The sequence below is a fragment of the Ornithorhynchus anatinus genome, chromosome X1 (assembly GCF_004115215.2).
Source record: "Ornithorhynchus anatinus isolate Pmale09 chromosome X1, mOrnAna1.pri.v4, whole genome shotgun sequence".
Classification (NCBI taxonomy): domain Eukaryota; kingdom Metazoa; phylum Chordata; class Mammalia; order Monotremata; family Ornithorhynchidae; genus Ornithorhynchus; species Ornithorhynchus anatinus.
Genome location: NC_041749.1, coordinates 106,833,112 through 106,858,904, shown reverse-complemented (window position 1 = coordinate 106,858,904; position 25,793 = coordinate 106,833,112). Strand labels below are relative to the sequence as shown.

Below are 25,793 nucleotides of genomic sequence, written 5' to 3'. Positions count from 1 at the left end.
TTGCTTTTTTCAATGTGTTTATTTGAAACCTTTTCTTTCTAACTTTCTGCTTTGAATACAGGTAACTTAAATGAGGTGATATGACCCGTCTCCCCCTCCCGCCACCACACTTGGAGAACATTAATGCTTTGTCTCTCGACTTTCCCTGTCGAGTGGATTTCTCCGAAACTAGGGTTTTAGGGAGAGGAGAGGGGCGGGAGTGGAGGGGGTGGCGGGTAGGAGCGAGCAGGCACAGTGTCTTTTTTTAAAAAAAAAAAACAACAAAACAAAAACCAAACAATAAAACAAGAACCGGACATTTAAATAGATATCCAAATCGTCTTTAAAAACAAAGCCGCATTGGTTTTTTTTTTATGGAAAAAAAATTGAACCCTTTCCCCAGACCCCCTGCTCCCTCCCACCCACCCCTTCCCCCAAATAATTACAAAGCTACAGTAACACGTGAAGTTCACATCTGATAAAACATGAAGTGTAGTCACATGACCAGGATGGGGGAGGGGAGGAATCTGCATCTCTAGGCCTGGGAAGAGAGAAGACGCCAGAGAGAGGACAGGACAGGGATACAGGGATAACGGAAAAGGAAAAGGGGGAGAAGCTGTCCTCTTGGGGAGAGAAAAAAAAATTGAAATGTTCCACCAGGCAACAGGCCTGGGACAGAGACGATGGGTGGGGGAGGGGTGAAAAACCCAGAACAGCAGCACCCCCACCTCATTGGGCACATTCAATCTAGACCCCCACTGCTGTCACCTTTAAGGGCTGATTTGTGGCTTTCAAAGGTGGGGAAGAAGCCCTCAGGACCTGACCGGAGCCCCCTCCTCCCCCCAATGGGATCAACTCTACTTCAAACCAGCACATCCGCAGCCCTGTTTCCCCCCAAATTAAGAAGAGGGGCATTTCAACACTGCCCCCCGCCAACATATAGACAGACATAGCACACAACTCCCAGTTTACACAGATCAGACAAGAAGAAGCAAAAGAAATAACATTTCTCTCCAATCCAAGGCGGGAAACTGGATGAATCCCCCTTACTGGCTCAGTCAGATAATTAATAACTCTATAAATAAAGCCCCCAGCCAGGATGAGCAGAGCAGTGTGTATTCAAAAACATTAAAAAAAATTATATATATACAGAATAGAGGAAGGAATTGGAATTAAAACAGAAACATGAATGGGAGAGAGTGACGGGGTGGGGTTGGGTGGGGGTGACTAGAATTTCCTTCGTCCAAGTGACCCCTGCCCCTGAACACTGCTGCAAATACAAACCCGTGAGAATTGGGGGGGGTTGGGAGGGACACAGACACAGGGGAGAAGCAATAGGGCGAGGGGTGGGGGAGAGGGAGATAGGGTCCACTGCTCCTCCATCCCATTCAAACAATAAATAGAAATGCTTCATCCCCAACTCTCTGGGACAATCCTGTCCAGACACAGAGAGGGGTGCACATGAGGTGACCTGGGTTTTTTTTGTGTGTGTGTCTTAACCCAGTCTTCCCTCCTAGCAGTCTGACCCCACTTCCTCCCTCCTCCCCACCCCCAAACCTGTAAAGTGCATGTGATTTCATTGATTTAACTCAACCTGAATGTGGGAGAGGGGCTGGGGGGGAGGGGACTTGGCTGGTGGTTTCCAGAACTTCTATCTTGGACAAATGCTACATATATGGAAGGGGGAAGGGGGAAGGGGGAAGGGGGAAGGGGGGGAGAAGAGGGAAGACCCAGCCCCAGCACCTAAAACCTGTTAGTGTCCCCACCTCCCTTTCTGTATGTGTGTGTGCGCGTATGTCTTTCTCCCTGTGTCTCACAACCTGAAGGAGAGGGCGTGGGGCCTTAGAGGGTGGGAGGTGAAAGGGAAAAACAGGCAGACACCTAGCAACAGAGCAGCTTTTTGTTTTTGAAACACACGTGCCTCCACCTTCCCCAGGCTCAGTCCTGGGTCCGGACAGGAGGAGACCTGGGTAAGGCAACCGGAGTCCATAGAAATGAAAATTCAAAATAAAAAGTCAAAGAAAGGAAACACATACACACATGCACTCGCCTGTCTCTCTCACACACATACGCACACCCACACACAAAATGTGGACGCAATTGTCTGTCCTTGCCAGGCTACCCCCACTCCAACTGTCCTGAACCCCAGAGGGAGGGAGCAAACACTGTTCTGCGGGGGGTGGGGGTGTCCTTTCCTCCAGAGGCTCTTCCCAATCCAGCGTGTGGGGGGGAGGGGGCAAGAGGGCCAGGGTGAGGGCGGGGCTCACAGCTCCCAAGTCCTAGGCCAACCCCAATTTCTCCAGCGGCCTCTTCCAGCTGGGCGGGGGGAGGGGGGAGTCTGATGGAGGGGTGGAAGGAGGAAGGGGTGGGGTGGGAGACGGGGAAGGAAGGATTCATGGCTCGCCAGTCCTAGGCCACCACAAACTCAGACTTGAGGTCAGCTTTGACCTCGGGCTTCCAGAGCGAGTCCTCGAAGTCGAGGTCCAGACTGCCATCGCTGGACACGCTGCTGTTGCTGTTGGCGCGGCTGGACTTGCGGTGGGGCAGCCAGGGGTATGGGCTGCGGGCGTCCCGCCGGGCCTTCCGGCGCAGGCGCTTCTGCTGCATGAGCAGCTGCAGCCGTTCCACCTTGCAGCGAGTGGCACGGTTCTCTGTCTGCCGCAGGCGGTCGCCTGGAACAAATGGAGAAAGGAGAAGGGGGCGGGGGGAAGGGGGAGGAAGAGGGAAGAGAGGGTGTTGACATTTGCTTTGTGGGAGGGCAGCCCACTGTTCCCTCCCAACCGGGGATGGGAGAGGGGATTGTCCACTTAGGAGGTAGTAGGACCCCAGACCCCTTGGGGGGCAAAAACAAGAGCAGCCCAACACCGCCCACCCGAAAGAGGACCCCTCTTTTGATCCTCTGACCCCAGTTAAGGGGGCTGGCTGTAGAGGTGACCACAGACGGGGGACAGCCAGGCCCACGGATCAAAGAGAAACGGGAAGCTGGGGGTGGCGGGGGGAGAGGCCCGGATGGCCAGAGTGCCCTCAAACAGGCCCCTGGCCCTGACCCCTTGGCCAGGGGCCAACCTGCTGGCCCACCCAGCTGGAGGCAGGCAAAGTCAGGTCTCCCCGACATTAAGAAAGGCGGGATTGTGTGCCTATCCACGCCCTCCGGTGCCCCCACCGCTGCCTACCGCTTCCGAGGAGCCGGGCCAAAAATGCCAGCTCAAAGCTGGACTCTCCCCACCCCCACACCCCCCCACACCAGCCCCTGGCCCTCTCAATAGGACCTTTGTCCATCTTGGGAGGTGGGAAGGCAGTGGTTGGGGATAGCAGCATTGTATCCAGGGGAAAGAAGGAGGGAAGGAGGGAGAGACAGAGACATATATACACAGAGACAGAGAGAGACACAGAGACAGAGAGAGCACCAGAGCCACCCAAAGATGTAGAGAGAGACCCACAAAAGGAAGGGGAGGAGAAGGGAGGGCAGGGGATCCCAGAGGAACACCCCTCAGGGGAGCGATGGGATCCAAAGTCATAGGCAAACCCAATCCACATGGTTCATCCCCAGCCGCTGACCTCCCTGGGTCTCTCCAAGGGGACAGGAGAAGAAATTTCTCTTAATTGCCTATGCCAAGTAACAAACCCATGGATGGACTCATGGAGGTCCAGCCAGGCATGCTGGGGTTTCCAAGTTTACTCCACAGTACAGTAGGGAGATTCAATTCCTACCAGGATGTGAAGCGGGGGCGGGGAGAGGGGAGAGAGGGGTATTTAACCTGTCCAGGGCCAGACTGAGGTGAGGACTACTTCCTGCCATGGACTCTGGAAGGGGCTGGTTCTCATAATAATGCTTTGTGTGTCCACGGATTCCCCGGGGAGGAAAAGCAGCTGGACAAGCTCCCCCCTCCCCCTCCGGCCAGCTGCTCTGGCCTCCGCCAGGCGGGCAGACAGAGGGGCCCTCAGAGAAAGGGGGCTGGGGAGGGGGGAGTCATGTGATTAGAGATGAGTGAGGGGGAAAAAAAAGAGCTAGAAAGCTAGAAAGAAAGAAGGAACCCGCAGACAGACTGACAGATGGATGGACAGACAGGTGACTCTGCCCCGTCTTGCTGCTTCTCCCAACTACAGCCCCCCCACGCCCCCACCAACACCCCACTACTTGCCCTCGCCTACAGTCACAGCAGAGGGCCAGGGGCAGACACACTCAGGCATGTCCCCCTTCTCTGGTACCCACGAGCTCATATTAGGCTCGGCCACCTGGGGGCGGTGGGGCAGGAGAGCTGTCGGGTCGGGGGGGGGGCAGGGGTGGGGGGCACATGATGCCCACCCTCGAGACTGGGTATCCCCACGAGCACTCACCAGCAGGCTTACACATGCGGATCTGGCTCTGGCACTGGACAACGGCGGTGGGGTGCAGCGGGAGCTTCTCACAGGAGGTAGCAGTTTTGGTGGTGGTATCGGGGGAGGGCAGGGGGGAGGAGGAGGAGGAGGAGGAGGAGGAGGAGGAAGTGGTGGTGGCGGAGGTGGCGGTGGTGGCAGAGGTGGCGGTGGCAGAGGCGGCGGGTGGGCACCGGGTCTGGCAGCGCAGCTGCGCCAGGGACTGGGGCATGCCCTGGTAGTGCCGGGTGGCGCTCAGGAGGTCATTGAGGATCTGAAGGACGGTGCCAATGTCCCGGCGTGGCCGCCCACTGCTGTCCTGGCAGTTGGGGTGCAGCGTGCCTGGGAGAGGAGGGAAGGTCACGTGAAGGGGGCCGGAGGAGAGGTCGACGGGCTGAAGTTCCGGCCGGGGACGGAACCGGTCCCTTCCTTCTGGAAGCGTCCCGGGCTCAGACGCTCTCTCCCCGTCACCTCCCCACCCTGACCCAACAGAGGGCCTGCGGGGAGCGGTGCAGATACTGACCTTCCTGACCCCCAGGGGTGGGAGGCGCCAACTTTTCGTTGTGAGCGTGTGCGGGTGTGTGCACGTGGGGGGAGGGGGGAGGGGAGGCACGAGAGGGGAGAGCGGGGCAAACGGGCTTTGAAGAGATTATACACTCCTTGAGAGCAGGGATCGTGTCTTTCACTTCTAGCGTGGGTCTCCCAAGTGCCTGGTACGGTGCCCTGCACACACACGAGGTGCCCGGTACATGCTGTCCATGATGATGGTCAAGGAGACCCAACTGGGGTCTTTCCAGCCCCGCCCGGCAGCTCTGGGGTCTTGTCGGAGACCCGGAGTGAGTGGGGCAGGGCGTCCAGCCCAGACGGCCGTGGGGACGGGCGCAACCGGCTTCACTCACGGCTGGACACCCGGTGGGGGAGGGGCGGGGGAGGGGGGCGCCGGCCCCCACCGCCTCCACGCAGCTGGCGCTCCGGCTGGGGAGGCTGGCGAGTCTGCGTACCAGAGAAAGTCCCTGAGAAGACGCCAGGAGCGTGGTTCACGAAGCTCTCAATGACGGCGCCAGGTTTGCGGGAGCGGCTGGCCGGGGTGGGGCTGCCGCTGTGGGGGGAGCTGGCGCTGGTGCTGGGGCTGGGGTTGCCGCCACGGGACGAACAGTCCACCTGGCGAGGCGGGGAGAAACGGAGACACACACACACATACATGGGACAGACATTAGCTCTTGCCTCCACTCCGGTGGGGAAGACCCCTCCCCTTAGGCCAGGAAACCCCCACCCGACCCTGCAGGGTCAGTCACGACCCTCGCCCAGCCTGGATCAGCAGGCCTGCTTGCGTTCGCCCAGACCGAGTGCCCACTGACACCGGGGGCAGGTCTCCCAGGCCCCAACCTCCCAACCCGAGCTGGGGCTCTCCAGGTCTCCGCCTCACTCACCTCAGGGCAGGAGGACAGCAGGCTGCTGTTAACCGTTTGGGTGCTGGCGCCATGAGAGCGGAACATTCCGGCGGCGGTAACGGGCGCGGGGTTGGCGGCGGGCACGCGGGCATTGAAGTTGGCAGAAGGGGAGGAAGCAGCGGTGGCGCCCGTGGTTCCATGGAGAGGCCGGCATTGGGCAGAGGGGTTCCCCGTGGCAGCACCCGGCTCCCCCCGGCTGGCGCTGTGGTGCCGGTGCTGCAGCCCGCCCCCTGCCTGCTGGGCGGCCAGCTGGAGCTGCACGAACATCATGTGGTCCCCGACCCGCAGGGCCAGAGTCAGCGGAGAGCGGCCAGAGAGGAAGTCGTTGACCTGAAGAAAGGAGGTCGGGGTGGGTGGTCAAGCCCTCTGTTGCAGATCCCAAACCTTCCCCAGACTGTCAGCTCGTTGTGGGTAGGGAACCTGTCTTCCGACACGGTTGGGTGGCCCTCTCCTGAGCACTTAGTACGGTGCTCTGCTGCAGACAGTCAGAGTTCAGTAGATACCACTGGCCGATTCCCCGACCCCGCCCAGGGCCCAGAAGCCCGGAGAACTGAACTGATGGGATGATTGGGATTCAAAGGTCGGCAGGGTGAGTGAGGGGAAGCAGCCCCTTGGGCAGCTTGCAGTACGGCCCGCCCGGGCGGGAGCTACAATATACAATAAAGGCTGTTCTCAGCTGGCTGGGGGAGACGCCACAGGGAGATTCAAGGAGGCGGCACTGGGGCAAGGTCCACTCCAGACTCAGTCTCTGTCTCTCCAGCTCCACATGGGGGCAGATTTCTGGAGGTTTCCCATCTACCCTTCCGCTCCCTGAAGCCAAGGGGATGCTTCTCAGCCAGAATGGTTCATAGAGTCAGCACCCTTTTCCCCGCCCTCCAGTTTGGGACTGGAGTGAAGGGGAAGTGGAACTGGGAGATCCCCGCCCAAGTTTGTGAGCCCGGAGACCCCTGGTATAGAGGAGAGGAGGGGGTCGGGAAAAATGATGGTGTGTGGTGTTGGGTGGGGTGCTTCTATCTCTCCAAGTGAGCGACTCAGATGGCCGGAAAGGGCCCCCCATCCCTTCATACACCGCCTGCACAGTAGGGCAAGGGCAGAAAACTACCCCTCTCCACCCCCATGTCCCACCTCCTCAATTCCTCATTTGCTCCCACACCAAGCCTTTATCAATCAATGGTACTTATCGAGCGTTTACTTGCGTGCAGAACACCATACTAAGCGCTTGAGAGACTACAATACAACAGAGTTGGTAGACACATTCCCTGTGCACATCACCTACCCCCGCTGTCCTGTGGAAACCTCTCCCCGCACACATAACTCAAGGCCATCTTGGTTCCCCCCGCCAATTCATCTGGGAGGAAGGTGGTAGTAACCCATTGCCCGTCTCCCTCACAGGGCAGGGGGGCAGGAGCTGCCTGCTCTCTGGAAGGGGCCCTGGGGGAGAGGGGATCCTGAGGGACAGGGCGGCTTTATTTTTAACTAAGATCGGCTCGGCCCAGAGGCCTCCGCCCCCCACCCCCACCCCCCAAACCGGTCTCCCCTCCCTCGCCAAGGCCCCTGAGAGCGGCGAGTGGGAGCGACATTCTTGAACAAATTCTTCTGTTCTAACCTTTGCTTCCTCAAGATAAATATTTATCTGCCCCAGGCGGGGGCCGACAAGAAGGGGGGTGGGGGGGGTGGGGGGCGTACCCAGGAGTTAACCTCTGATCCAGGCCAGCTCCCCTCAAGTCGGCCAACACCCAGGGCCAAACAGGAGAAGGGCAGAGATAGCGGCAGCCCCCTCCCTGAATCAACTTAGAAAGCCTGCCCCGGGAAAGTGTGCTGGGGGCTGGGGGCATGTGTGAGGGGGTGCAGAACAGCCCCTGCTCCACAGCACTAGCTTGGGCTCTCCCACTACTGTCGCTAAGTCCTGGCTCCTCCCCATACCATGGCACAATCCAGGTCCCCACCTCCCCCAAACCCTGCACACGGCACAATATAGTAGTTGGGTTTGGTTCTCTCCCCATGAATTAACTGTGCCACGCAACCAATCACAGTCTCATGCCTAACAGTAACAACAATGATGGCATTTATTAAGTGCTTACTATGTGCCAAGCACTGTTCTAAGCACTGGGGTAGTTTCGAGGTTATCCCACGTGGGGCTCAGAGTCTTAATCCCCATTTTACAGATAAGGTAACTGAGGCACAGAGAACTTAAGTGACTTGCCCAAGGTCACACAGCATACAAGTGGTGGAGCTGGAATTAGAATCCACATCCTCTGACTACCAAGCCCCTGCTCTTGCTACTGTTTACGGGGAGGCGGTGGGGAGAGATGTTTGCAGCCCCTACCTGGGGCAGACTCCTCTCACCCCAATTCTCCTCAAGATTATCAAGATTTGGACAGAAAAGGATCTGCGCCTAGTAAGACATCCTCCACTCCACCCCACTCCTGTTACTGCCCTACTCCATCCATCCCCTTTCCCCTTCCCTCTCATTGGGGTCAAGTCCCCCATTTCCCCACAACACCACATGCTGCTCCCCTTAGCCAACTGCCAACGTTTCTAAAAATAATCCTGGGAAGATACGGACAGACACATACATGTGTGCACATACATACACACACACAGAAAAAGAAGAGTGTATATGTTATTTTGGGGGGGGAGGGGGAGAATGACAATTTATCCTCAGCATCCTGTACCCAGCAGTTGCTTTCTCTACAAGAGAACACCCCCCCAACCCCCACCTCCACACACACCAAAGTCATACTGTCATACCCCAGCTGCCATCTCCTGCATCCTCAGAATCTCCTAGGCCCAGAGGAGGGTGGGGAGGGAGGGGGCAGCCCCAAACAGCCCTCCAGGCCCGGCCCGCCCCCCCAGCCCCGACCCAGCCACCGTGTCCCTGACGATTCTCAGAAGCGAGGGTGAGTCACAGAGAGCATGCCGCCGCCGCCGCCTTCCCCGCCTTCCCTCCGTCATCCGCTGGCCTAGCGTAACCTCCCCTGCAGGAAGGCGGGGGGGGGGGGGGGGGCGGGCGGGCGGGGGGAGCTCTTCTCTTCTCTCGTCACTGCCCCCCAAGACTCTGGCTCAGGAGAAGGAAGGATAGGGCCCCCCGCCCCGATCAAGCTTAAATTGAACCAACCCATTTGCCAATCCAGCTGTGCACAGCTGTCCCATGGGGCCAGAGACCACAGGAGCCTCTCCTAATGGTCTGAGGCAGAGCCAAACTAAATGCATCTCTACTCCCCTCTCCCCAAAACTGGATCCAAGTTCTGGGGTCCCTGCTGCAGAGCGACCGGGAGAAAGGGTGAAGTGGTCCAAAGCGTTTCCCCTGGGCACTGAATGTCAAAAGGCTCTCAGCTGTGGCCCGGCAGAGTGGGGCGAGGTGGGATGGGGGTCACAAGAGGGCGACGCCCCCGGGGGGGCCTCATCCTGCTCCCACCCTGCGGCCGCGGCACACAAAGTCACCCGCTGCCGACCCGTGAGGAGCTTTGTCACCAGCTGCGGCAGCTGCAGCCGCCTGTCCTCCCCTCCCCCTCCCGCCGGCCCCTCCCTGGCTGCCGGGAGCTGTGTGACGCACGGGGCTTGGCAACGGGTGCAAACGTGGGTGAGGCTTCCTCCCCGCCCCCCCCACCCTACTGCCGCCTGCAGACACTCCCACCCTGGGGTTACAGGCAGAGAAGCCCCTAGGCTAGCCGCTCCCCCTTTGTTCTGAGGTCACCCCACCAGCCAACGCCACCAGCCAAGGCGGCACGCATTCATGTACGTCGAAAACCCTCCCTCTCCCCATGCTGCCACCACCTTCCCAAGGCTAGTTCAGCGGGACCCTCTCAGAAGGCACCCCCAGCCCCCTTGCCCCGCCATACCTGCCCTCAGCCCCCTTCTCCCGGGAATCCCCGCCCCCCACATTACCCTGGCCACATATGGAGGGAGGGGCCAGGCAAGAAACCCCACCATAAACTACAACAGGGCCGGGGGCTCAACCACATGCCTAGTTACTTTCCCCCTGAGGATTTCCAAGCCCCACGTCAGGCGACTGGGGCTTGGTGGAGGGGCAGGTTTCCCTCCAGACAGTGGGGGAGCGGAGGAGAGTGTGAGAGACACAAAAAGCTAAATCAATCAAATTCATGCAAAACTAGGAACCAAATGCAAACCACCAGAGCCCCAACAGCTGGGGGAAGGGAGAAGAGAAAGGGTGGTGGGGGGGTGGGGGGTGGGGGGTGGGAGGGAAGAATGCCTCCACTATTACAAAATGTTTTCCTAACATCCTGTCCTGCCCGGAGCCCCGCCAGGCACCACCCCAGAGCAGAATGGAATCCACTCCCCAGGGCAGGGAACCCAGCCGGAGATGGGGGTGGACCGGCTCTCCCCTCCCCTGGAGAGAAACCGCTGGACGCCCTGCAGGCTGGACCCCTCCAGTCCGCTCTGGCCAAGGAGCCCACCCGGAGCTCTCAGGCATCCCTATCTTCACCCTCTCTCACCAAATACCCAAGTACGGGGTCACACAAGGTGGGGTAAAAAAATCATGGGAATCCCAGCTCTCTCCAGCTCTTCTATCTGATCCTTCTGCCCTCCCTCAAGCCAGAAAGAGGGATGGACAGGTGGAAAGTGCTCTGGGACTCACTGAATGTGTCTCTTTTCAAACTGGCCAAAGACACCCCCCAAGGGGGGCGGGGGGTAGAGTGTAGATTTCCTACTCGCCTCCGCCACACCACTAAAAGAACAAAAGCTGCAGGAACAGTCCTTGCCTGGGACTGAGGCAGAGGTGGGTGACTCTTCCCGTCCCGTCCCCCACATGGTGGCCTGGGACCCATCAGAGACTGAAGTGCCCCCCCCACCCCCTTTCACACACAAACAATAGGGTCACTGAGCGGGTGGGAGGACTCTTTGACGCACAAGGGGTAGGAGTGGCTCCTCTTTCTCTCTCCCCCTCCCCCAACCCCTCCCTCCTGGCCCCCACCCGTTTGTAACCTTTCCGCTGCTGCCACTGCGGAGTAACCTATGGTTTATTCTAAATGAGCTCCCAGCCATCGCCCCCACAGCCAAGGCCAGAGATTCTCACACCCGGGGAGAGAACGGGACATACACTCACTCTCTACCGTGGGAGACAAACCTTTGAAGGTCAAACCCAATTATATCAAACTGTAAGAGCTGGGAAACGGGGGAGGGGAGGCGGGTCTGAACTCCTTCCCCTTCCCACCCCCAGCCCTCATTGCAGCAACAAGACACCCCACCCTATCCCCACTCAAGGAGAGGGTGCCGGGGCGGGGCGTGCGTGCACGCGCGTGCAAACACACACACACACACACACACACACACACACACACACACGGTATTCATGTCCTTTTACCTGAGTTTCAGTTAAGCTTTCGAGGGCCTGCATCACCGACTGTTCTGGTCTGGATGCCTGTGACTGTGAGAGATGGGGGAGGTGATGGGGAATGGAAAATGAAGAGAAACGAAGCTGTGTCAGTTTCAGATGTGTACACTTTCAAGGGGTAGGGGCCCGCCATGGCCAAACGGCAAGTTTATTGAGGGGGTGGGCGTTTAATTTAGGGAGCGTGCAGCCACCCTCAGAACTGGGATTTGGGCTCAGGTGGAAGGGCTGGGGCTTGGACATCAATAAGATCCAAAGGGATAGGAAATATTAGGAGACTGGCAGGGGGCAGGGAGAGAGTGAGAGCATGGGGAAGGAGAGGGACGGAAAACAGGGAGAAGAGTCCTTTACCATCAAGCCAGCTTCCACCGTGGGGACCAGGGTCAGCTTGCTGCCTTCCGTCACCCCAAAATCCTGCAGCTTCCCAGAGCTGAGGCGGCTGGAGAAGGGAGACAAATGGGGGAGGGGAGAAGGTGTTTGAGGCTTTTGCTCTGTGGGAACAAGGCAGCTGTGACAATGCTGTTGATGGGTTGGGGGGGGGGGGGTTGTCCCTGTTCCCCACTCTGCTTTAGCTTCCAAGGTTCATCCATTTACAGACTCCTTGCCTGCTAGGCCTCAGAACCGCCTTCCTGTATCCAGGACAAAGGCCGAGTCCCTAGTCCCTAACCCCCCTCCCCTCCTCATTTTCCATTTTATGATGTAAACGTTGGAGCCAGGCAGCAGCTCCAAGACACACCGCAGTCATCACTCACCGGCGCCCCCTCCCCCCAGCTCCTCTCTGCGGTGAGGCGGCCCTTGCAGCTCCCCCCTCCCCCCGCCCCCACGGGAAGGGGGCAGCCGCTTTGTGTTCTGTGGTCGCAAAAAGCGACCCCCTCCCCTCACCCCAATGGACTGCTGGAGCACGGGGGTCTTTTGACCCTGGTTCTCCCCACCCTCTTTTTCCACACAATGCCCCGGAACTGGGGTGGGGGCTGCAGGGAGGGGGGCTCCTCCATTTCCGCTCACTTCAGAAATTACCCTCCTCTCCTCCCAGCAGGGAGGAAGGGAGGGGGGAGTAGGTGTCAGGACTCGGGGGCGGAACCTCCTCCCTCTTCTCCCCCATCCGCTGTCGCAGCAGACCCGATGCCTTAGACAAAGGATCTGCTCCCCACGCTGGACCGGGATGGATCACAATTCCAAGCCAGAGAAGGGATGAAATATGGCCGTGGGGGTGGGGGTCGTGAGAAGGGCGCTTTGGATCAGGCCCCAACTGCCATCCTGCTCCCACATCAGAACAAAGGATTGGGGGGGGGGGGGCGGGGGGGAATGGAAAAAAAAAATCCTCCCCTCCTCCCTCCCCACATATGGCCCTAGTAGCTTTCTCAGATGAAAGGTTTCGGGGGTTCCATTTTAGAGCCCCGTGTTACATCACTCTTCCCCCCTTCCATTTTTCTCCCCTGCCTTTGCCCTCTGGAAGACTACCCCTATTCTCTGCAACCCCCGTTTTCCTGCATTCCCAGCCACAGGCAAGCGTGGGGGCGGGGGCGGGGGGGTAATCGGATTTCGAAAGAGGAAGAGGTTGGGGGGTGGGGGGGGAAGAGGCAACGGATCAGGCCTTTTTAAAGGCTTTGAGGGGGAAAGAGACCTGGTTCTACCGCAGCACCGGTTGGGGGAGAGAAGTGACAACTATCCCAGGCCCTAAATCCTGCTATCTGGCCGTTCTCTCCCTTCCATATCAGTGCTGTCTTTGTTCTCACCCAAGAACAGAGACAGGGAAGGGAGGCGGGTGTTGGAGAATAGCAGGGGGAGGATAAGGGGGGAGCCGAAGTTCGGTACTCACGTTTCTTTATAGAGTAGCGCCAGCCGTTCCTTGGGCACTTTGAGCCGCTGAGACAGGCGCCGCTTCAGCCCCTCCACCGTCTCCTCGGCAGGGACCGACAGTTCATAGCGGGTGCCGGTGGTCGTGTGGATGTACAAATTCATGGATGGCTCGTTGGCGACCACGTCGCAGGCGGCGGCGCCGCGGCTGCAGCTCCGGGGGCTGGGCTGCTGGTCCATCCGCTGTCCTGGGGAGGCCGGAGAGGAGCGGGCCAGTCAGGAGTGTGGGTGTGTGTATGGGGGGGCGGGGAAGGGGGGTTTGGAGTGGGGAAAGCTGAGTCGATCGAGTCCTGTCTTGACTTCCAGATGCGCCCCCGCCCCCTCCCCCGGACAAAGCCGGGTTTCTAAATCCCCCTCTCTGTTCCGTTGAAATATCCCAGCGTGAAATCCGTGCGCCGCCCCCACCCCCACGACCCCGGTCAGTTAGACCCAGAGACAAAGACAACGCGGCTGCTAAATCCTCAGAGATTAACCTGTGGAGGTGGGGGGGGGAGGGGGGAGAGGGGGGAGGAGAGTCGATTGTGCTCTCCTTTCCCAAAGTAATTAAAAATTCTTTCTCTCAGCCCATGAGGGGTAAAATCGTGATCCCTTTCAACCCTTCGTCCTCTCAGAAGGAAACTCACCAGGATGGAATCACCGAGGAAAATGGAAAAAAAAAAAAGGGGGGGGAGCGGATCTCTCCGGGGTTTTTCTCCGCTTCTTCCCCTCTCCGCCCCCCCCTCTTCTCCTCCTCCTCTTCCCCTCCCCCGACCTCTTGAGGATGTGGACTTCCGTGAGAGGTGGGGATTGAATTTGGGGGCGGGAGTGGGTGGTTTAAAGAGAAGAGACCGGAGCGACGAGCCGCCCCCCGGGGGGGGGGGGGAGAGAAAGAACGAGGGGAGGGGGCAAAAAAAGCCTCAAAACCTTTTGTCCCCCCCCTCCTTTCAATCTCCCCGTCGGTTTCCCTTCTTTCCCTCCAGTTCAAACCTAGCAACAATTTCAACAGCCGCAACGGCTTCGAACTCCGGGGGTGAAAGTAACAAAAAAAAAAAAAAGTTAGAACGTATGAACGTCCTAAAGCCCCCCGCCCCAATCTTTCCTCCCCATTCACTACTTACTCCTCTGGTCGTCCCTGGCCAATCGCAACCCTCCAAAAACCCCGGCTGCCCCCACCCTCCACCAATCCTCATCGGGCCGGCTCTCTCCCACGTGGCAGCGAGCCGCCCGCCCCGTTCCACGCCTTTGCCTGGCGGGTCGCTGGCCAATCGGGGCTGGCCGGGCGGGGGGCCCCCGAGCGGGGCGGGGATGAGAAGGAGAGGGGGGCTCCCTCCTTTCTGCGGCTCCCCCCATCGCCCGCTCTCCACCCCCTCTAGGCCCCGAGCTTTTCCCCCTTCCGAGCCATTCATAATATATCAACTCCACCACAAAGGGATATAGAAAGAGCGTGAGCTAGGCGTGGGGAGGAAGAGAAAGAAGGGAAGAGATGAAATGGGGGGGCGGGGGGGGGTGGCTGCTGAGGGAATGGAGCTTCAACACGAATTGGCGAAGGAGTAACGCGAACAGCGGGAGTCCCCCCTCCTCGTTCTCCCCAAATAAAACGGGGTGAGAGGACGGTGCCTTCACACACCCCGCCGGACTTCTTTATCGGGGTGCGTGGCCCTTGACCGCTGTGGGAAAGGGGAAGAGGAAAAGGATGAGGCCGGGTGGCGTGTCCCAGAAACGACTATTCTGCGTAATGGGAATGCAGGGAGAAGATAAATCCAGGCCCGTTGGCCAGGGACGTGGTGATTCGCGTGGCATGGGGCCGCGGGGGTAGGGGGCGAGAGCCACAGTGGCTACTGTTTGAAGGTCGGAGGGGAGGAGCCGGCCTGCTCTCACGGCGGAGGCCGGGTGACTTTAGCCTGGAGCCGGTCGAGCCCGGAGGGGGGTGCTGAGAGGGGTGTAGCGGGGTCAGGCCAGAGGTGAACCCAAGATGAGGGCCGATGAGTCAGTCCAATTCATCTGGGGGTGACCTCGAGCGATCTAAAGGGGGGGGGGGCGGGCGAATTAGACACAAACATCCAGATACCAGCACCGAGTGACGTGGCTCGGTCTCGGGCGAAACCCGTTCTGGAAAATACCCCCCCCATCCCCTTCCTCCTCCTCCCCTCCTCCATCCCAACCTCTCTGCCCGCCCCGCCCCGCTATTGTGCCCCGAAGCCTTCGCAACAGCCGTGGGGGGTGGGGGAAGAGAGGAAAAGAGGCAGGGGGTTGGGGAAGTTGCCCAAGGGCAGCCGCCGTCCAGGGTTGAGCCCTCGGTTACGGTGCTGAGGCCCGGCGGGAGGAAGAGCCGGGGGGCGGGGGGGGGGCTTTTACAGTCAACCCCATTCCCCAGGCTCGGGAAGCTGTGACGCTTCGGGCGTCTTGCTGGCAGCCTTATTCCGAGAGTCGGTATACCGAGGAGGGTGGGAGGGAGGTGAATTAGGCTTCCAGATGAGTCAGCAAAGCACGGGGGCCCTCTGCTGGCCCGAGCGCCGAGAAGAACTAGGCAATGAGGAAATGTGTGGGAGACGTTGGGGGGCGGGATGTTCAGTAAGGATCACCCCTCTTCTGGGGAGGGGAGCTCAAACCATGAACACAACCAAGTCACCTCCCGACCCGTCGCATTTCCCCCTCTTGGAGGGGGTCGAAGCCCAATCTGAGGCGCCCTCCCGCCGCCGATCTCCTCCCCGATCCGGATTCAAAAGATCCCGGAGCAGGGCGCGGGGAAGGGAACGCACGGGACACATCGGAGAAGCCGAGAGGGGCGCTGACTGGCTTTGCAAGTGAACACCTCCCTTTCTAACCGCCCCTCGCCCCTGACTTCACAGCCAAAAAGAACAAAGAAACCGGTTGCCCCCAGCTGTTCAGTCCAAGAGAATCAGCGAGAGAAGGGAACCTCGTCTCCTCTGCAAGAGGAGCCCAAGGAGGCGGGAACCTCGCAAACTCTTTTCCCCAGCGGCGGGGGGGGGGGGGGGGGGAAAGGCGGGAAGAGTCCATCCGTCCCGTCTCTCGCCCCTCCGCCGGGGGAGCCGAGACACCACTCACCGGTCGGATTCAAGCCGTCGCCGCGGAGTGTGTGCGTCCCACCCCCAAAAATCCGAGCGCGGAGAAACCCCAAATCCTCAATATCCAGGCGGCGCCGCCCCGGCGGTGATGAGGGCCGTGTCCCGAGTCGGTCCCGGTAAAGGGGGAGGGGAAGGGGGAGAGGCCGAAGAGCCGCCGCGCTGCCGGGTGGCTGCTGCCCGAGTGGCTAGGGGCAGAGGGAAGCGACGCGGGTTTTATCTGCCCCCTCCCTGCCGGGGTGGAGTTAGGGAGGGTCACCCGGCCGCCCGCCCTCCCAGCCGACTCAGCAGGGAACTGGCCCGTGACGCAACTCTCACCTGCTTCCCGGGCGGCCCCGGCTCCTCCGGGGCCCGGAGGTTCAGAGCCTCCTGCTGGGCGCCTGCGGGTCTGGCTCCTCTCTGCGTGTCCGTCTCGCAGTCCCGAGAGAGGAGTCGCGGTGGGCTCCTGAAGGTCCCCAAGGGTTCTTTTGTCTCTGCTTTGTGTCTCTGTCCCGTCGTCACCATTCCCTGCCGCCCAACTCCGAACCTCTTGCGGTTCCGAGAGATGGAAGAGAGAGAGAGAGAGAGAAAGAGAGAGAGAGAGAGGGGTCCTGCTGGGCACGTGGAGTTCTGAGACTCCAAGCGGGCTTCCTTGTCTCCCCCAGATACCTGTGTCTCGTAGAGCCTGTGCCCCTCGGTCTCTCTCTGGGTCTCTAATAATAATGTTGGTATTTGTTAAGCGCTTACTATGTGCAGAGCACTGTTCTAAGCGCTGGGGTAGACACAGGGGAATCAGGTTGTCCCACGTGGGGCTCACAGTCTTCATCCCCATTTTACAGATGAGGTAACTGAGGCACCGAGAAGTTAAGTGACTTGCCCACAGTCACACAGCTGACAAGTGGCAGAGCCAGGATTCAAACCCGTGACCCAAGCTAGACCGTAAGCTCATTGTGGGCAGGGAAACTATCTGTTACACTGTTCTATTGCACTCTACCCAGTGCTTAGTACAGTGCTCTGCACACAGTAATCACTCAATAGCTGAACAGTGAGCAACGTGGCCTAGGGCCCTGGGAGTCAGAACCATGGGTTCTAATCCCAGCTCTGTGACTTGTCTGCTTTCATTAATTCAATCATATTCGCTGGGCCTCAGTTACCTCATCTGTGAAATGGGGATTGAGACTGTGAGCCTCACTGGGTCCAACTCGATTTGCTTGTATCTACCTCAGGGCTTACTACAGTGCCTGGCCCATAGTAAGTGCCTAACAAATACTATTATTATCAATAACTATGATTGAGTGACTGACTTGAGAGCCTCCAGATGGGGCTTCCTCCTGAGGCCACTTCGTCATGTCTCTGTGCCTTTGTCTCTCTCCTTCTCCTCTCCCCAACCCCCAGCTGCACCACTCCCTGCCTCTTGGGATCCTAAGCCAGAACCCGAAGCCTCAGAGCCTCCTGCTGAGTGCCTGGCTCCCTGGCTCCTTCCGGGGTGCCCTAGGGGTTTCCTTTGCCTTTCTTGCTTGTGTTTCAGTCCTTCAGTCTTCATCTCCTCCCACTGTATCTGTCTCACTGACCTATGTCACTCCTTGCCTCTCTACTCTGGCCTCCCTTGGTCTGGAGCCTGAAGCTTAGAGCTTCCGTCAGGTAACTAGGGGCTCCATGACTACTTCCGGGGCACTTGGGGTGGGGGGGCACTTGGTAGGCTCCGCTGTCTCTGATTGAGCATGAGACCCTCTAGGGGAAGCCTAGTGGGTACAGCATGGGCCTGGCCTGCAGGCTCACAGTCTTAAGTCCCCATTTTACAGATGAGGGAACTGAGGCTGAGAGAAGTGAAGGGACTTGCCCAAGACCACACGGCAGGCAAGTGGCGGAGCAGGGATTAGAACCCATGACCTTCTGACTCCCAAGCCCATGCTCAATCCACTAGGCCATGCTGCGTGAGCCCCATGTGGAATGGGGACTGTGTCCGGCCTGGAGTCACAGTCGTTTAGACTGTGACCCCATCATTGGGCAGGGAATGTCTCTACCTGTTGCCGAATTATACATTCCAAGCGCTTAATACAGTGCTCTGCACATAATAAGGTCAATAAATACTAGTGAATGAATGAATGACCTGATTACCTTGTATCTATCGCAGCGCTTAGGACAGTGCTTGGTACATAGTAAGCGCTTAACAAATACCACAGTTATTATTACTTTTACTCTCTTCTCTCCGCAAGCTTCTCCTGTGTCTCTGTATCTTTGTCTCCCCTTATGTCACACCTTGCCTCTCTGCGCTGGACTGTTCTCTCTCCCTGTCTCTCCCCTTTGTCTCTGTATCTCTCTGCTTAACCATCTTTTCCTCTGAATATGTCTCTGACCCTATCTCTTTCACTCTCTGTGTGCCTCTTTCAGCATCTCTCATGGTCTGTCTCCCTACTTCTGGGTCTTTTTATCGCCAGTTCCCTCTTTCTGTGGGTCTCTCTGCCTCTCTTTCAGATGCTTGACCTCGTCCGCTCCCCAAATCTAGGGATGAAGTACTACATGGAAGTAGCCAGTCGCCTCCCCGCGCTCTCTCCCCACCTTCCCCTAGGCTGAACCCCTGACCCTTTGCCCTGGTGGATCCGGCTTGCTAGCTTCTCCGGATATCCCGGGCTGTTCTGCCTGGGGTCGGTCATCCCTGCCTCACCTTTCCTGCTCCTGCCCACCACACCCCCTCTCCACCCCCCTCTTCCCCTGCCCATCCTGGTGTTTCCTCTAGGGTCACCCCACCTGGTCAGCCATCGGCCAGCTGGGGGCTGGGCAGGAAAGAAAGGGGCTTGAGTCACCTCTCATCCTGGAAAAACAAGCCCGAGTGTAGGGCCCTGGTGAACAGGCAGAAGAGGCCCAAGGACCCCAGATCCTCCAGAGGGATATAAACCTGAGGTCTCTGTTACTTCCCTTTTCCTCTTCGGGCCTGAGGGCTTTGTGAGGAGAGCTGGGGCCAGGGAGGGGGGAGTCAGGGGCCAGAGAGAGGGGCTGGCTCTTTGTCTGGAGCCGAGCCTCCAGAGACCTGTCAATCACCCCTTTCCTTCCTTGTTCCCTCTGGGGGAACCAGGCAGAGAAGTGGGGAGAGGGTCAGAGGTGGAGGCAATCTCCCTTCCCCAAGACCTCTCCTCCCCCACTTACCTCCCTGCCCATTCTAGGCTCTGCTTATCCTCAGCCCAAAGTATCTTGGAGGGGCGGGGGAGGAGAAAAGCCAAGCCCCCTACCCGGAAGCTAAAGGACCAGGGCAGCTCACTAAGGAGTCCCAGGCTGGGGGAAGGTGAGAACTGGGTTTGGGCAGAAACAAAATCTGTCAAAACCGCCAGATGCCCACCAGATGGGTCTGCTCTCGACCCCTCTGGCTGTGCGGGCTCCAGTGGTCCAGATACCTTCCCAAGGAGCTGGCAGGAGGGGGAGGGGTACCAGCCAAGTCCTGGTAGTATAGAGGTTCTCCCCTGCTGACCCTCACCACACTTACCAGCATCGCCATCACCCCACTGCCCCCACAGCAGCGACTGAGCCAATGATGAGGGGCAGTGCCACTATGACTCAACCTGGGTTTTCCCTGAGTCATATGGGCCGCAGGGCCCCGGGCCCCGCCGGCTGCTTGGTCGGGGGAGACCTGAGCCATGGAGCGGGGAAGCTGAGGCTCAGAGTGGTCACCCTAGGACAGAACCTGGACACCCTGGCTCTATGGGCACCAGCTCTGTGGGGGGCAGTGGGGGCTAACACCCCCACCCACTTCCCGGATGGAGGTGAAGCCACTGTTTCTGCCTCCCACACCTGCCTGGGCCAGACCCCCAGCCTTGCTCCCCACAGGGTTCCAACCAACCAGACCCTAGAGCTTCTGGGCAAGGCTGGAAAGACCCAAGCCTGGGGAGCTCTGACCCATTTACTCTGCTCTTCACAATCTTTCCGTTCCTCCCCATCCCCATCATTCGTGCATTCAGCCAGTCAATCAGATTTTGAGCATTTACTGTGTGCAGAACACTGTACTAAGCGCTGGGGAGAGTACACCAGTAATAATAATAATAATGTCGGTATTTGTTAAGCGCTTACTATCTGCCAAGCACTGTTCTAAGGGCTGGAGTAGATACAAGGCAATCAGGTTGCCCCACGTAGGGCTCACAGTCTTCACCCCCATCTTACAGATGAGGTAACTGAAGCACAGAGAAGTTAAGTGACTTGCTCAAGGTCACACAGCTGACAAGCGGTGGAGCCGGAATTAGAACCCACTACCTCTGACTCCCAAGCCTGGGCTCTTTCCACTGAGCCACACTGCTTCTCAACATGTAAACAGACACATTCCCTGCCCACAATGAGCTTACAGTCTACAGCCAGTCATCCTTCTGGCTCCCCTGCCACCATTCCCTTTCCTCCCAATTACAACACATAGGTAGGTGCCCCCGTATCCAATTCAGGATCTGTCATGGTCTCTTTTATACCTGGGAGTTGGATCCCTGGTCTCCACTGAGCAGCTAGAATGAAAAGGAGGGGAAGGGAGGACCTTTCCCCTGACTCAGGACCAGAGAGGGGACATGACAGACGTCACAGAGCAGAAAGCCGTCACCGTTCCCATCCTGGCTTTAGCCTCAGTCCTATAAATACCTCTTGGCTCATCGAGCTGGACCGTCTGGGGAAAGGGGGCTGGGCGGGGGGCAGGGGCAGGGCCGCTCCTGATTGTGGAGAGCGATAGAGGGGATCAGGTTTGCACCACAGATGCCCCACTGGCTGAGTCAGGACCTCTCACAAGAGACCTATCAGCTGAAGGTGGGAAGAAATGTCAGCGACAAATTCACTTTCTACTTTTTCCTTCTCTGGCCTACCCAGCTTGGTGCCAGGACCCAGAGAGTGGGGTAGAGGGGGTGTGGAGGAGCAAAATAGGCTTCTGGTCATCTGGAGACCCTCCCCAGGCCCCTTTATTCCTCTGCTTGGATGGTCTCTCCCCCTCCTTGCCCCCCCTCTAGCTTCCAGTCAAAGCCAACCCTTTCCAAAGAAGGTGACAGTGGCGTCAGGCTGTCCATGGGGGTTGGGAAGGCAAAGGAGTCTGAGGTTTTCTTGGGTGGGGGTTCTTGGATGAGATATCCCAGGATCACCCCAACTCCTGGTCCCATCCCCCCGCCCCAGGGCCCCGGGAGGATGAGGAAACACCAGGTGGGCGGGTCCCCGGGCATCAGAGAGGCAGGCGGGCAGGCAAGCCAGCCGTGGTGGGTGGAGGGACGCGGCGGCGGCTTCCTACACACCAAGGCCGGGGCAGAGCGAATGCCTGTCTGGGCACCCCGGCTTCCCAGTCCTGCCTGCCAGGTGCCCAGCCTCTCATTTTCCAGGTGAGCACAAGCCAGGCCATGGCTGAGTCAGGGGTGGGGGTGGGTGGTGGTGGTGGGGAGGAAGCTCTCTCTCACACACACATACACACACACACCCCACCCCATACTTAGTCCCCAGGCATCTCCCCCCACACCCTGATCCCAGAGTTGGTCTGCTCTGCCAATTGGCCCTTGTTCAGGAATGATAGCCACTGTTGCCCCCTACCCCGTTTCCTGCTCCCCAAGTCCCCGCCCCACTGGGGGCCCAGGCTCTAACTCACTTCAATCAATCAATTCTATCAGTGGTATTTATGGAGAAGTTACTGGGTGCAGTACACAGAACTAAGTTATTGGGGAACTCCAGGTGGGTGCTGTGAGTGGGGCGCTTAGGGAAGGGGAAAAGGTCAGCTCCCTCTCTAGCTTGGCCCTCCACCAACACCCCCCCACCCCCAACATCCCCTCTGGCTTTGAAGACCTTTAAGTCCTCTCAGCCCCTTCCCCTCCCTGCCTTGGTGGAAAGAGGGGAGAAGAGGGGACAGTTACACGTCTCCCTGAAACTGCAAAATCAGAGCAGAGCCAAGCAGAACCTCAGCTCCTTCACTGCAGATGGCACAGCCTGGCACTGGGGGAACGTTCACCCAAACACAGACACCCACAGTCACGGTACTGATAGGGACCCAGGGACACCAAAGCTCAGAAACCAGCTACAGCCCCACAGGCACAGGGCTATAAACATCTCTCCTTCACCCTCCCAGAACACCCATGCCAGTCACACACACACACATTCACACACAATACACAGTGACTGTCACACACAGAAACACCAGCAGGGATATCAACTTTTCAGTGATATCAACTTATCAGGGATATCAACTTTTCGATTGGGGGGGTGGGGTTGAATTTGGGGTAGAGCCTTGAAGGGCGAGGCAAAGAGGAAGAGGGAGGGAAAGGAGGGGAGGGAAAGGAGAACAAAACGGGGAAAGGGGAGAGAAGAGAAGGGAGGAGAGAGGAAGGAAAGGAGGGGAAAAAGGGAAGAGGGTACTTATGGTCTGCTGTGGTGTCTTCTCAACATCCACCCCCCCCCCCCCCCCAGCCCCAACCCTCCATGCTGTTGTCTCTAACTTGCGTTTCAGGACTGGAGGAGAGAGGGTCCTTTGGCCTGGCCACAGACCTCGGTGAAGACCATGGAATCCACAAAGCATTGGGGCCAGGCTAGGAACTATCTGGAGGCGGGCAAAGAGAGGAACTGACATCTTGGTTCCAAGGGGAAACAGCCTGGCCTCGTAGAAAGAGCATGGGCCTGGGAGTCAGAGGACCTGGGTGCTAATCCCGGTTCTGCCCATTGCTTGCTGTGTGCCCTTGGGCAAACCACTTCACTTCTCCGGGCCTCCGTTTCCTCAACTATAAAATGGGGATTTGATACCTGTGCTCCCTCCTACTTGAACTGCGAGCCCCATGCGGGGCAAGGACTGTGTCTAATCTAATTAACATATATCTACCCCAGTGCTTAGAACAGTGTTTGACACAAAGTAAGTGGTTAACGGACACCATAAAAAATTTCTTTAAAAAGAGGGCCGGGCAGGCTTATCATAGCTGCCCCAAAACTAATAAATGGTTTTGCCCCCTCGACGGCAACCCTGGGGGGCAATGGCCCTCCTCACTCACCCTGAGATGATGCCACCAAACATAATCAATCAATCATCAGTCACCACAACATGCAAACGTAAGGCAGTCACAAAAATGTTCATATAAAACTATGCACACATTCATATGTGCAATAATATGTACAGTCAGTTATGTGTTAATCACAAGTCAGGCACCCAAAGTCATACCATCCTGTGGAAAAAGCCAGGGCCTGGGAGTTGAAGGACCTGGGTTCTAATCCCAGTTCTGCCACTTGCCTGCTGTGACCTTGGGCAAATCACTTAACTCCTTTGTGTCTCAATTTCCCCATCTATAAAATGGGTATTCCTGTCCTCCCTCATTCTTAGACCGTGAAAATAGCACAATTATTATTATTTACAAATACCACTATTGTATACACAGTTATGCATATACAGTCATGTCCACACGTAGCGCACGCACACACACACACACCCCTTAACCCTTTCTCTCTTGCTAATCAATCCCAGCATGCGAACCCCACTGGGTCGCTTCTTGCCGTCCTGTCCTCCCCTCCCCTGCTACTGTGTGCCCTAGGTTAGAGGGACAGGGCTCAGAGAGAGGAGGGGGAGGGTTCATGCGAAGGTTCAGAAGCCCTGGCTTTTCACCCCTTCCACCCAGACCTGAGGCCTAGCAGCACTGGGTCACTCCTGCTCACAGACCAGACCCTCCCCCGCCTGGGTGGGTGGGTGGTGGTGGGGCTCAGGCGGGGGAGGGGCCCAAATACTTCTCCCCTCCAACCCCAGTCCCTCCTGCTTCTAGTGATTCATCTGTTCCACCCTCGTCCATGACCCACAGCCTGGCAGGCTGGGGGGAGGGGGCAGGGAACTGGGGGGGGGGAGCTGGGGGGAGGGTCTTCCTCATTCTTCCTCTCCCTCCCTCATGCCTCTCCCAATCACTCTCTCCTTCAGCAGAATTGGCTGGAAGCCAGCAGCAACAGGGAAGAATTGGGAGGGGAAGGGGCCCCAGCTGCCTGGCTCGTACACCTACTGCCCCCTTTCCTAACTTGGAGTCTCTGACCAGGACTGGGGAAAGAGTCACAGGTATCAAGCTTGGAACAATGGAAAACTGAGGCCCGGGCCAGGTAGAGAGTGGGACCCAGGCACCCAGGCTCCCAAGAGAGGGCTTTCTCTGCCTTGTCCAACTCCACCTACCCCTCCCCCCTCCCACACCCCACAAACCTGGCTCTGACCCAGGGCCCCAGCAGGAATCTTCAAAGGTCCCCCAGGCAGTGAAAACCAGCCCTCCCCTCCTAGCTCCACACTAAAAGCCAAACAATATCCCATTGTGTCTGGACGGGGAGTCTGGACAGGGCTTGGCCCAGCATCATACAGTAACCCCCCCTTTCCTAGGGGTACCCCAATTGCCTGCAACCAGAGCCAGGGACCTGAGGGGGATGGGACAAGGCAGGGGTCATTAAGCCTGGACAAAGACAGGCAGCAGGGAGAACAGCCTGAGCCGCCCCTTTTTCCAGGAGGCAGAGTGGTGGGGAGAGCTCAGTTCACCTCTGCTACCCCAGAAGCCCAGCCCCATTCCTGGCTGGACAAAAAGGAGGTGGAAAGCTAGTCAGAGGGCTTCCTCACTTGCCACCCCTCTCCCACCCCTACTTCTACCTTCCCCTCCTCCCCTACCCACACCTCCTGGGTCTGGACCCAGGCAGGTGGAGGGTGTGGCCAGCCTAGCCCTGGGTGCAGACCCTCAGGGTCTGCCAGGGAAAGGAAAGCCCGCTGTCCTGCCCAAGTCTCCAAACTATGACCGCCATCCCCCAGCAGCAGGCTCATCCCTGCTCTGAAGTGACCTCAGCCTCAAAGTCAAGTTTCCCTAGGAGAATGCCCCTCTGGATGCCCTTCTGGGAGTCTGGCCCCCAACAGCCCCATGTTGCTCCCCCGACCCTGCTACTCTAGCCCCCGGGGCTTCAGGGTTCTGGCCAACCATCCCTTCTGGTCACCGCAAATGCCATGCTTGTGCATAGAGACACGTGCCCCCATTCTAATGATCCGGGCTTCCCAGAGGTGCTAGAGCTTGGAGGGGGAAGGGGGCGGGGAGGCAGGGCCCACCCAGCTGGCTGAGGACCTGTCTCTGCAGGTGAGAGACAGGGAGCCCAGCAGAGGCAACAGCAGCCCAGGAAGGAGGAGGGAGGGGCGAGGGGCCAGACAGGATTACCCAAGAATCCCCGCCTGCAGCTCGGCCCAGGGCCCGGGCCCTGGGCTCCAATGGGCACGTAGCGTCCATCTGTTCCTTCCCCCCGTGCCGCGGGGCACCAATACCTTCCTGCCCATTGAATGGGGTGGGGGTGGGGGGCAGTCCCTCCGACCTGTGGCGGGGGAGGGTGAGAGGGGCACACACACAACCCCCAGAAACCTCCTGGCACAGGGAATGTGCATTTGCAAATACGGCCATATCTCACAAAGAAATACACTCTACAAGGATAATTGCACGCACGCACACACACGCTCCACACATAGGGAACCCCACACTATAGGCACAGACATGCAAACACACAAATAGCCACAAAAGACATCAGGATGCATGCGCATTCTCTCTCTCTCTCTCTCTCTCTCTCTCCATCTCCCAATCTCTTCTCCCACACCCAAGCAGTCACCCGGCGGCTCCAGGCACATTCCCACGGACACGTGCCCACATGCTCCCCACACAGACACACGTTAATGCTTGGATGGCCGTCCCAACACCAACGCTCACACACTCACCAGCCTGACATCTCCCTCCTCCGGGCCCAGCCCAGGGCAGCAAAGTCAAATCACTGGGGGAGGGTTCGCCCAGGTGGGTG

General features: G+C 58.4%; 1 protein-coding gene across 3 annotated transcripts; it reads right to left on the bottom strand.

Annotated features, from left to right (window-relative positions):
* Positions 1-25,793, bottom strand: MIDN (midnolin). Of its 3 annotated transcripts, XM_029051845.2 has the most exons (9): positions 25,714-25,793; positions 16,377-16,586; positions 12,959-13,184; positions 11,491-11,578; positions 11,113-11,175; positions 5,766-6,116; positions 5,337-5,496; positions 4,318-4,677; positions 1-2,651 (listed from the first exon to the last, which is right to left on the bottom strand). In XM_029051845.2, the coding sequence occupies exons 3-9, from the start codon at positions 13,174-13,176 to the stop codon at positions 2,389-2,391; spliced, it is 1,503 nt and encodes a 500-aa protein (XP_028907678.1). In that variant the 5' UTR covers positions 13,177-13,184; positions 16,377-16,586; positions 25,714-25,793; the 3' UTR covers positions 1-2,388. The 3 variants fall into 3 exon arrangements, with proteins under 3 accessions (XP_028907678.1, XP_028907677.1, XP_028907679.1); XM_029051844.2 differs by lacking the exons at positions 16,377-16,586; positions 25,714-25,793 and adding an exon at positions 16,042-16,249; XM_029051846.2 differs by lacking the exons at positions 16,377-16,586; positions 25,714-25,793 and adding an exon at positions 13,620-13,955.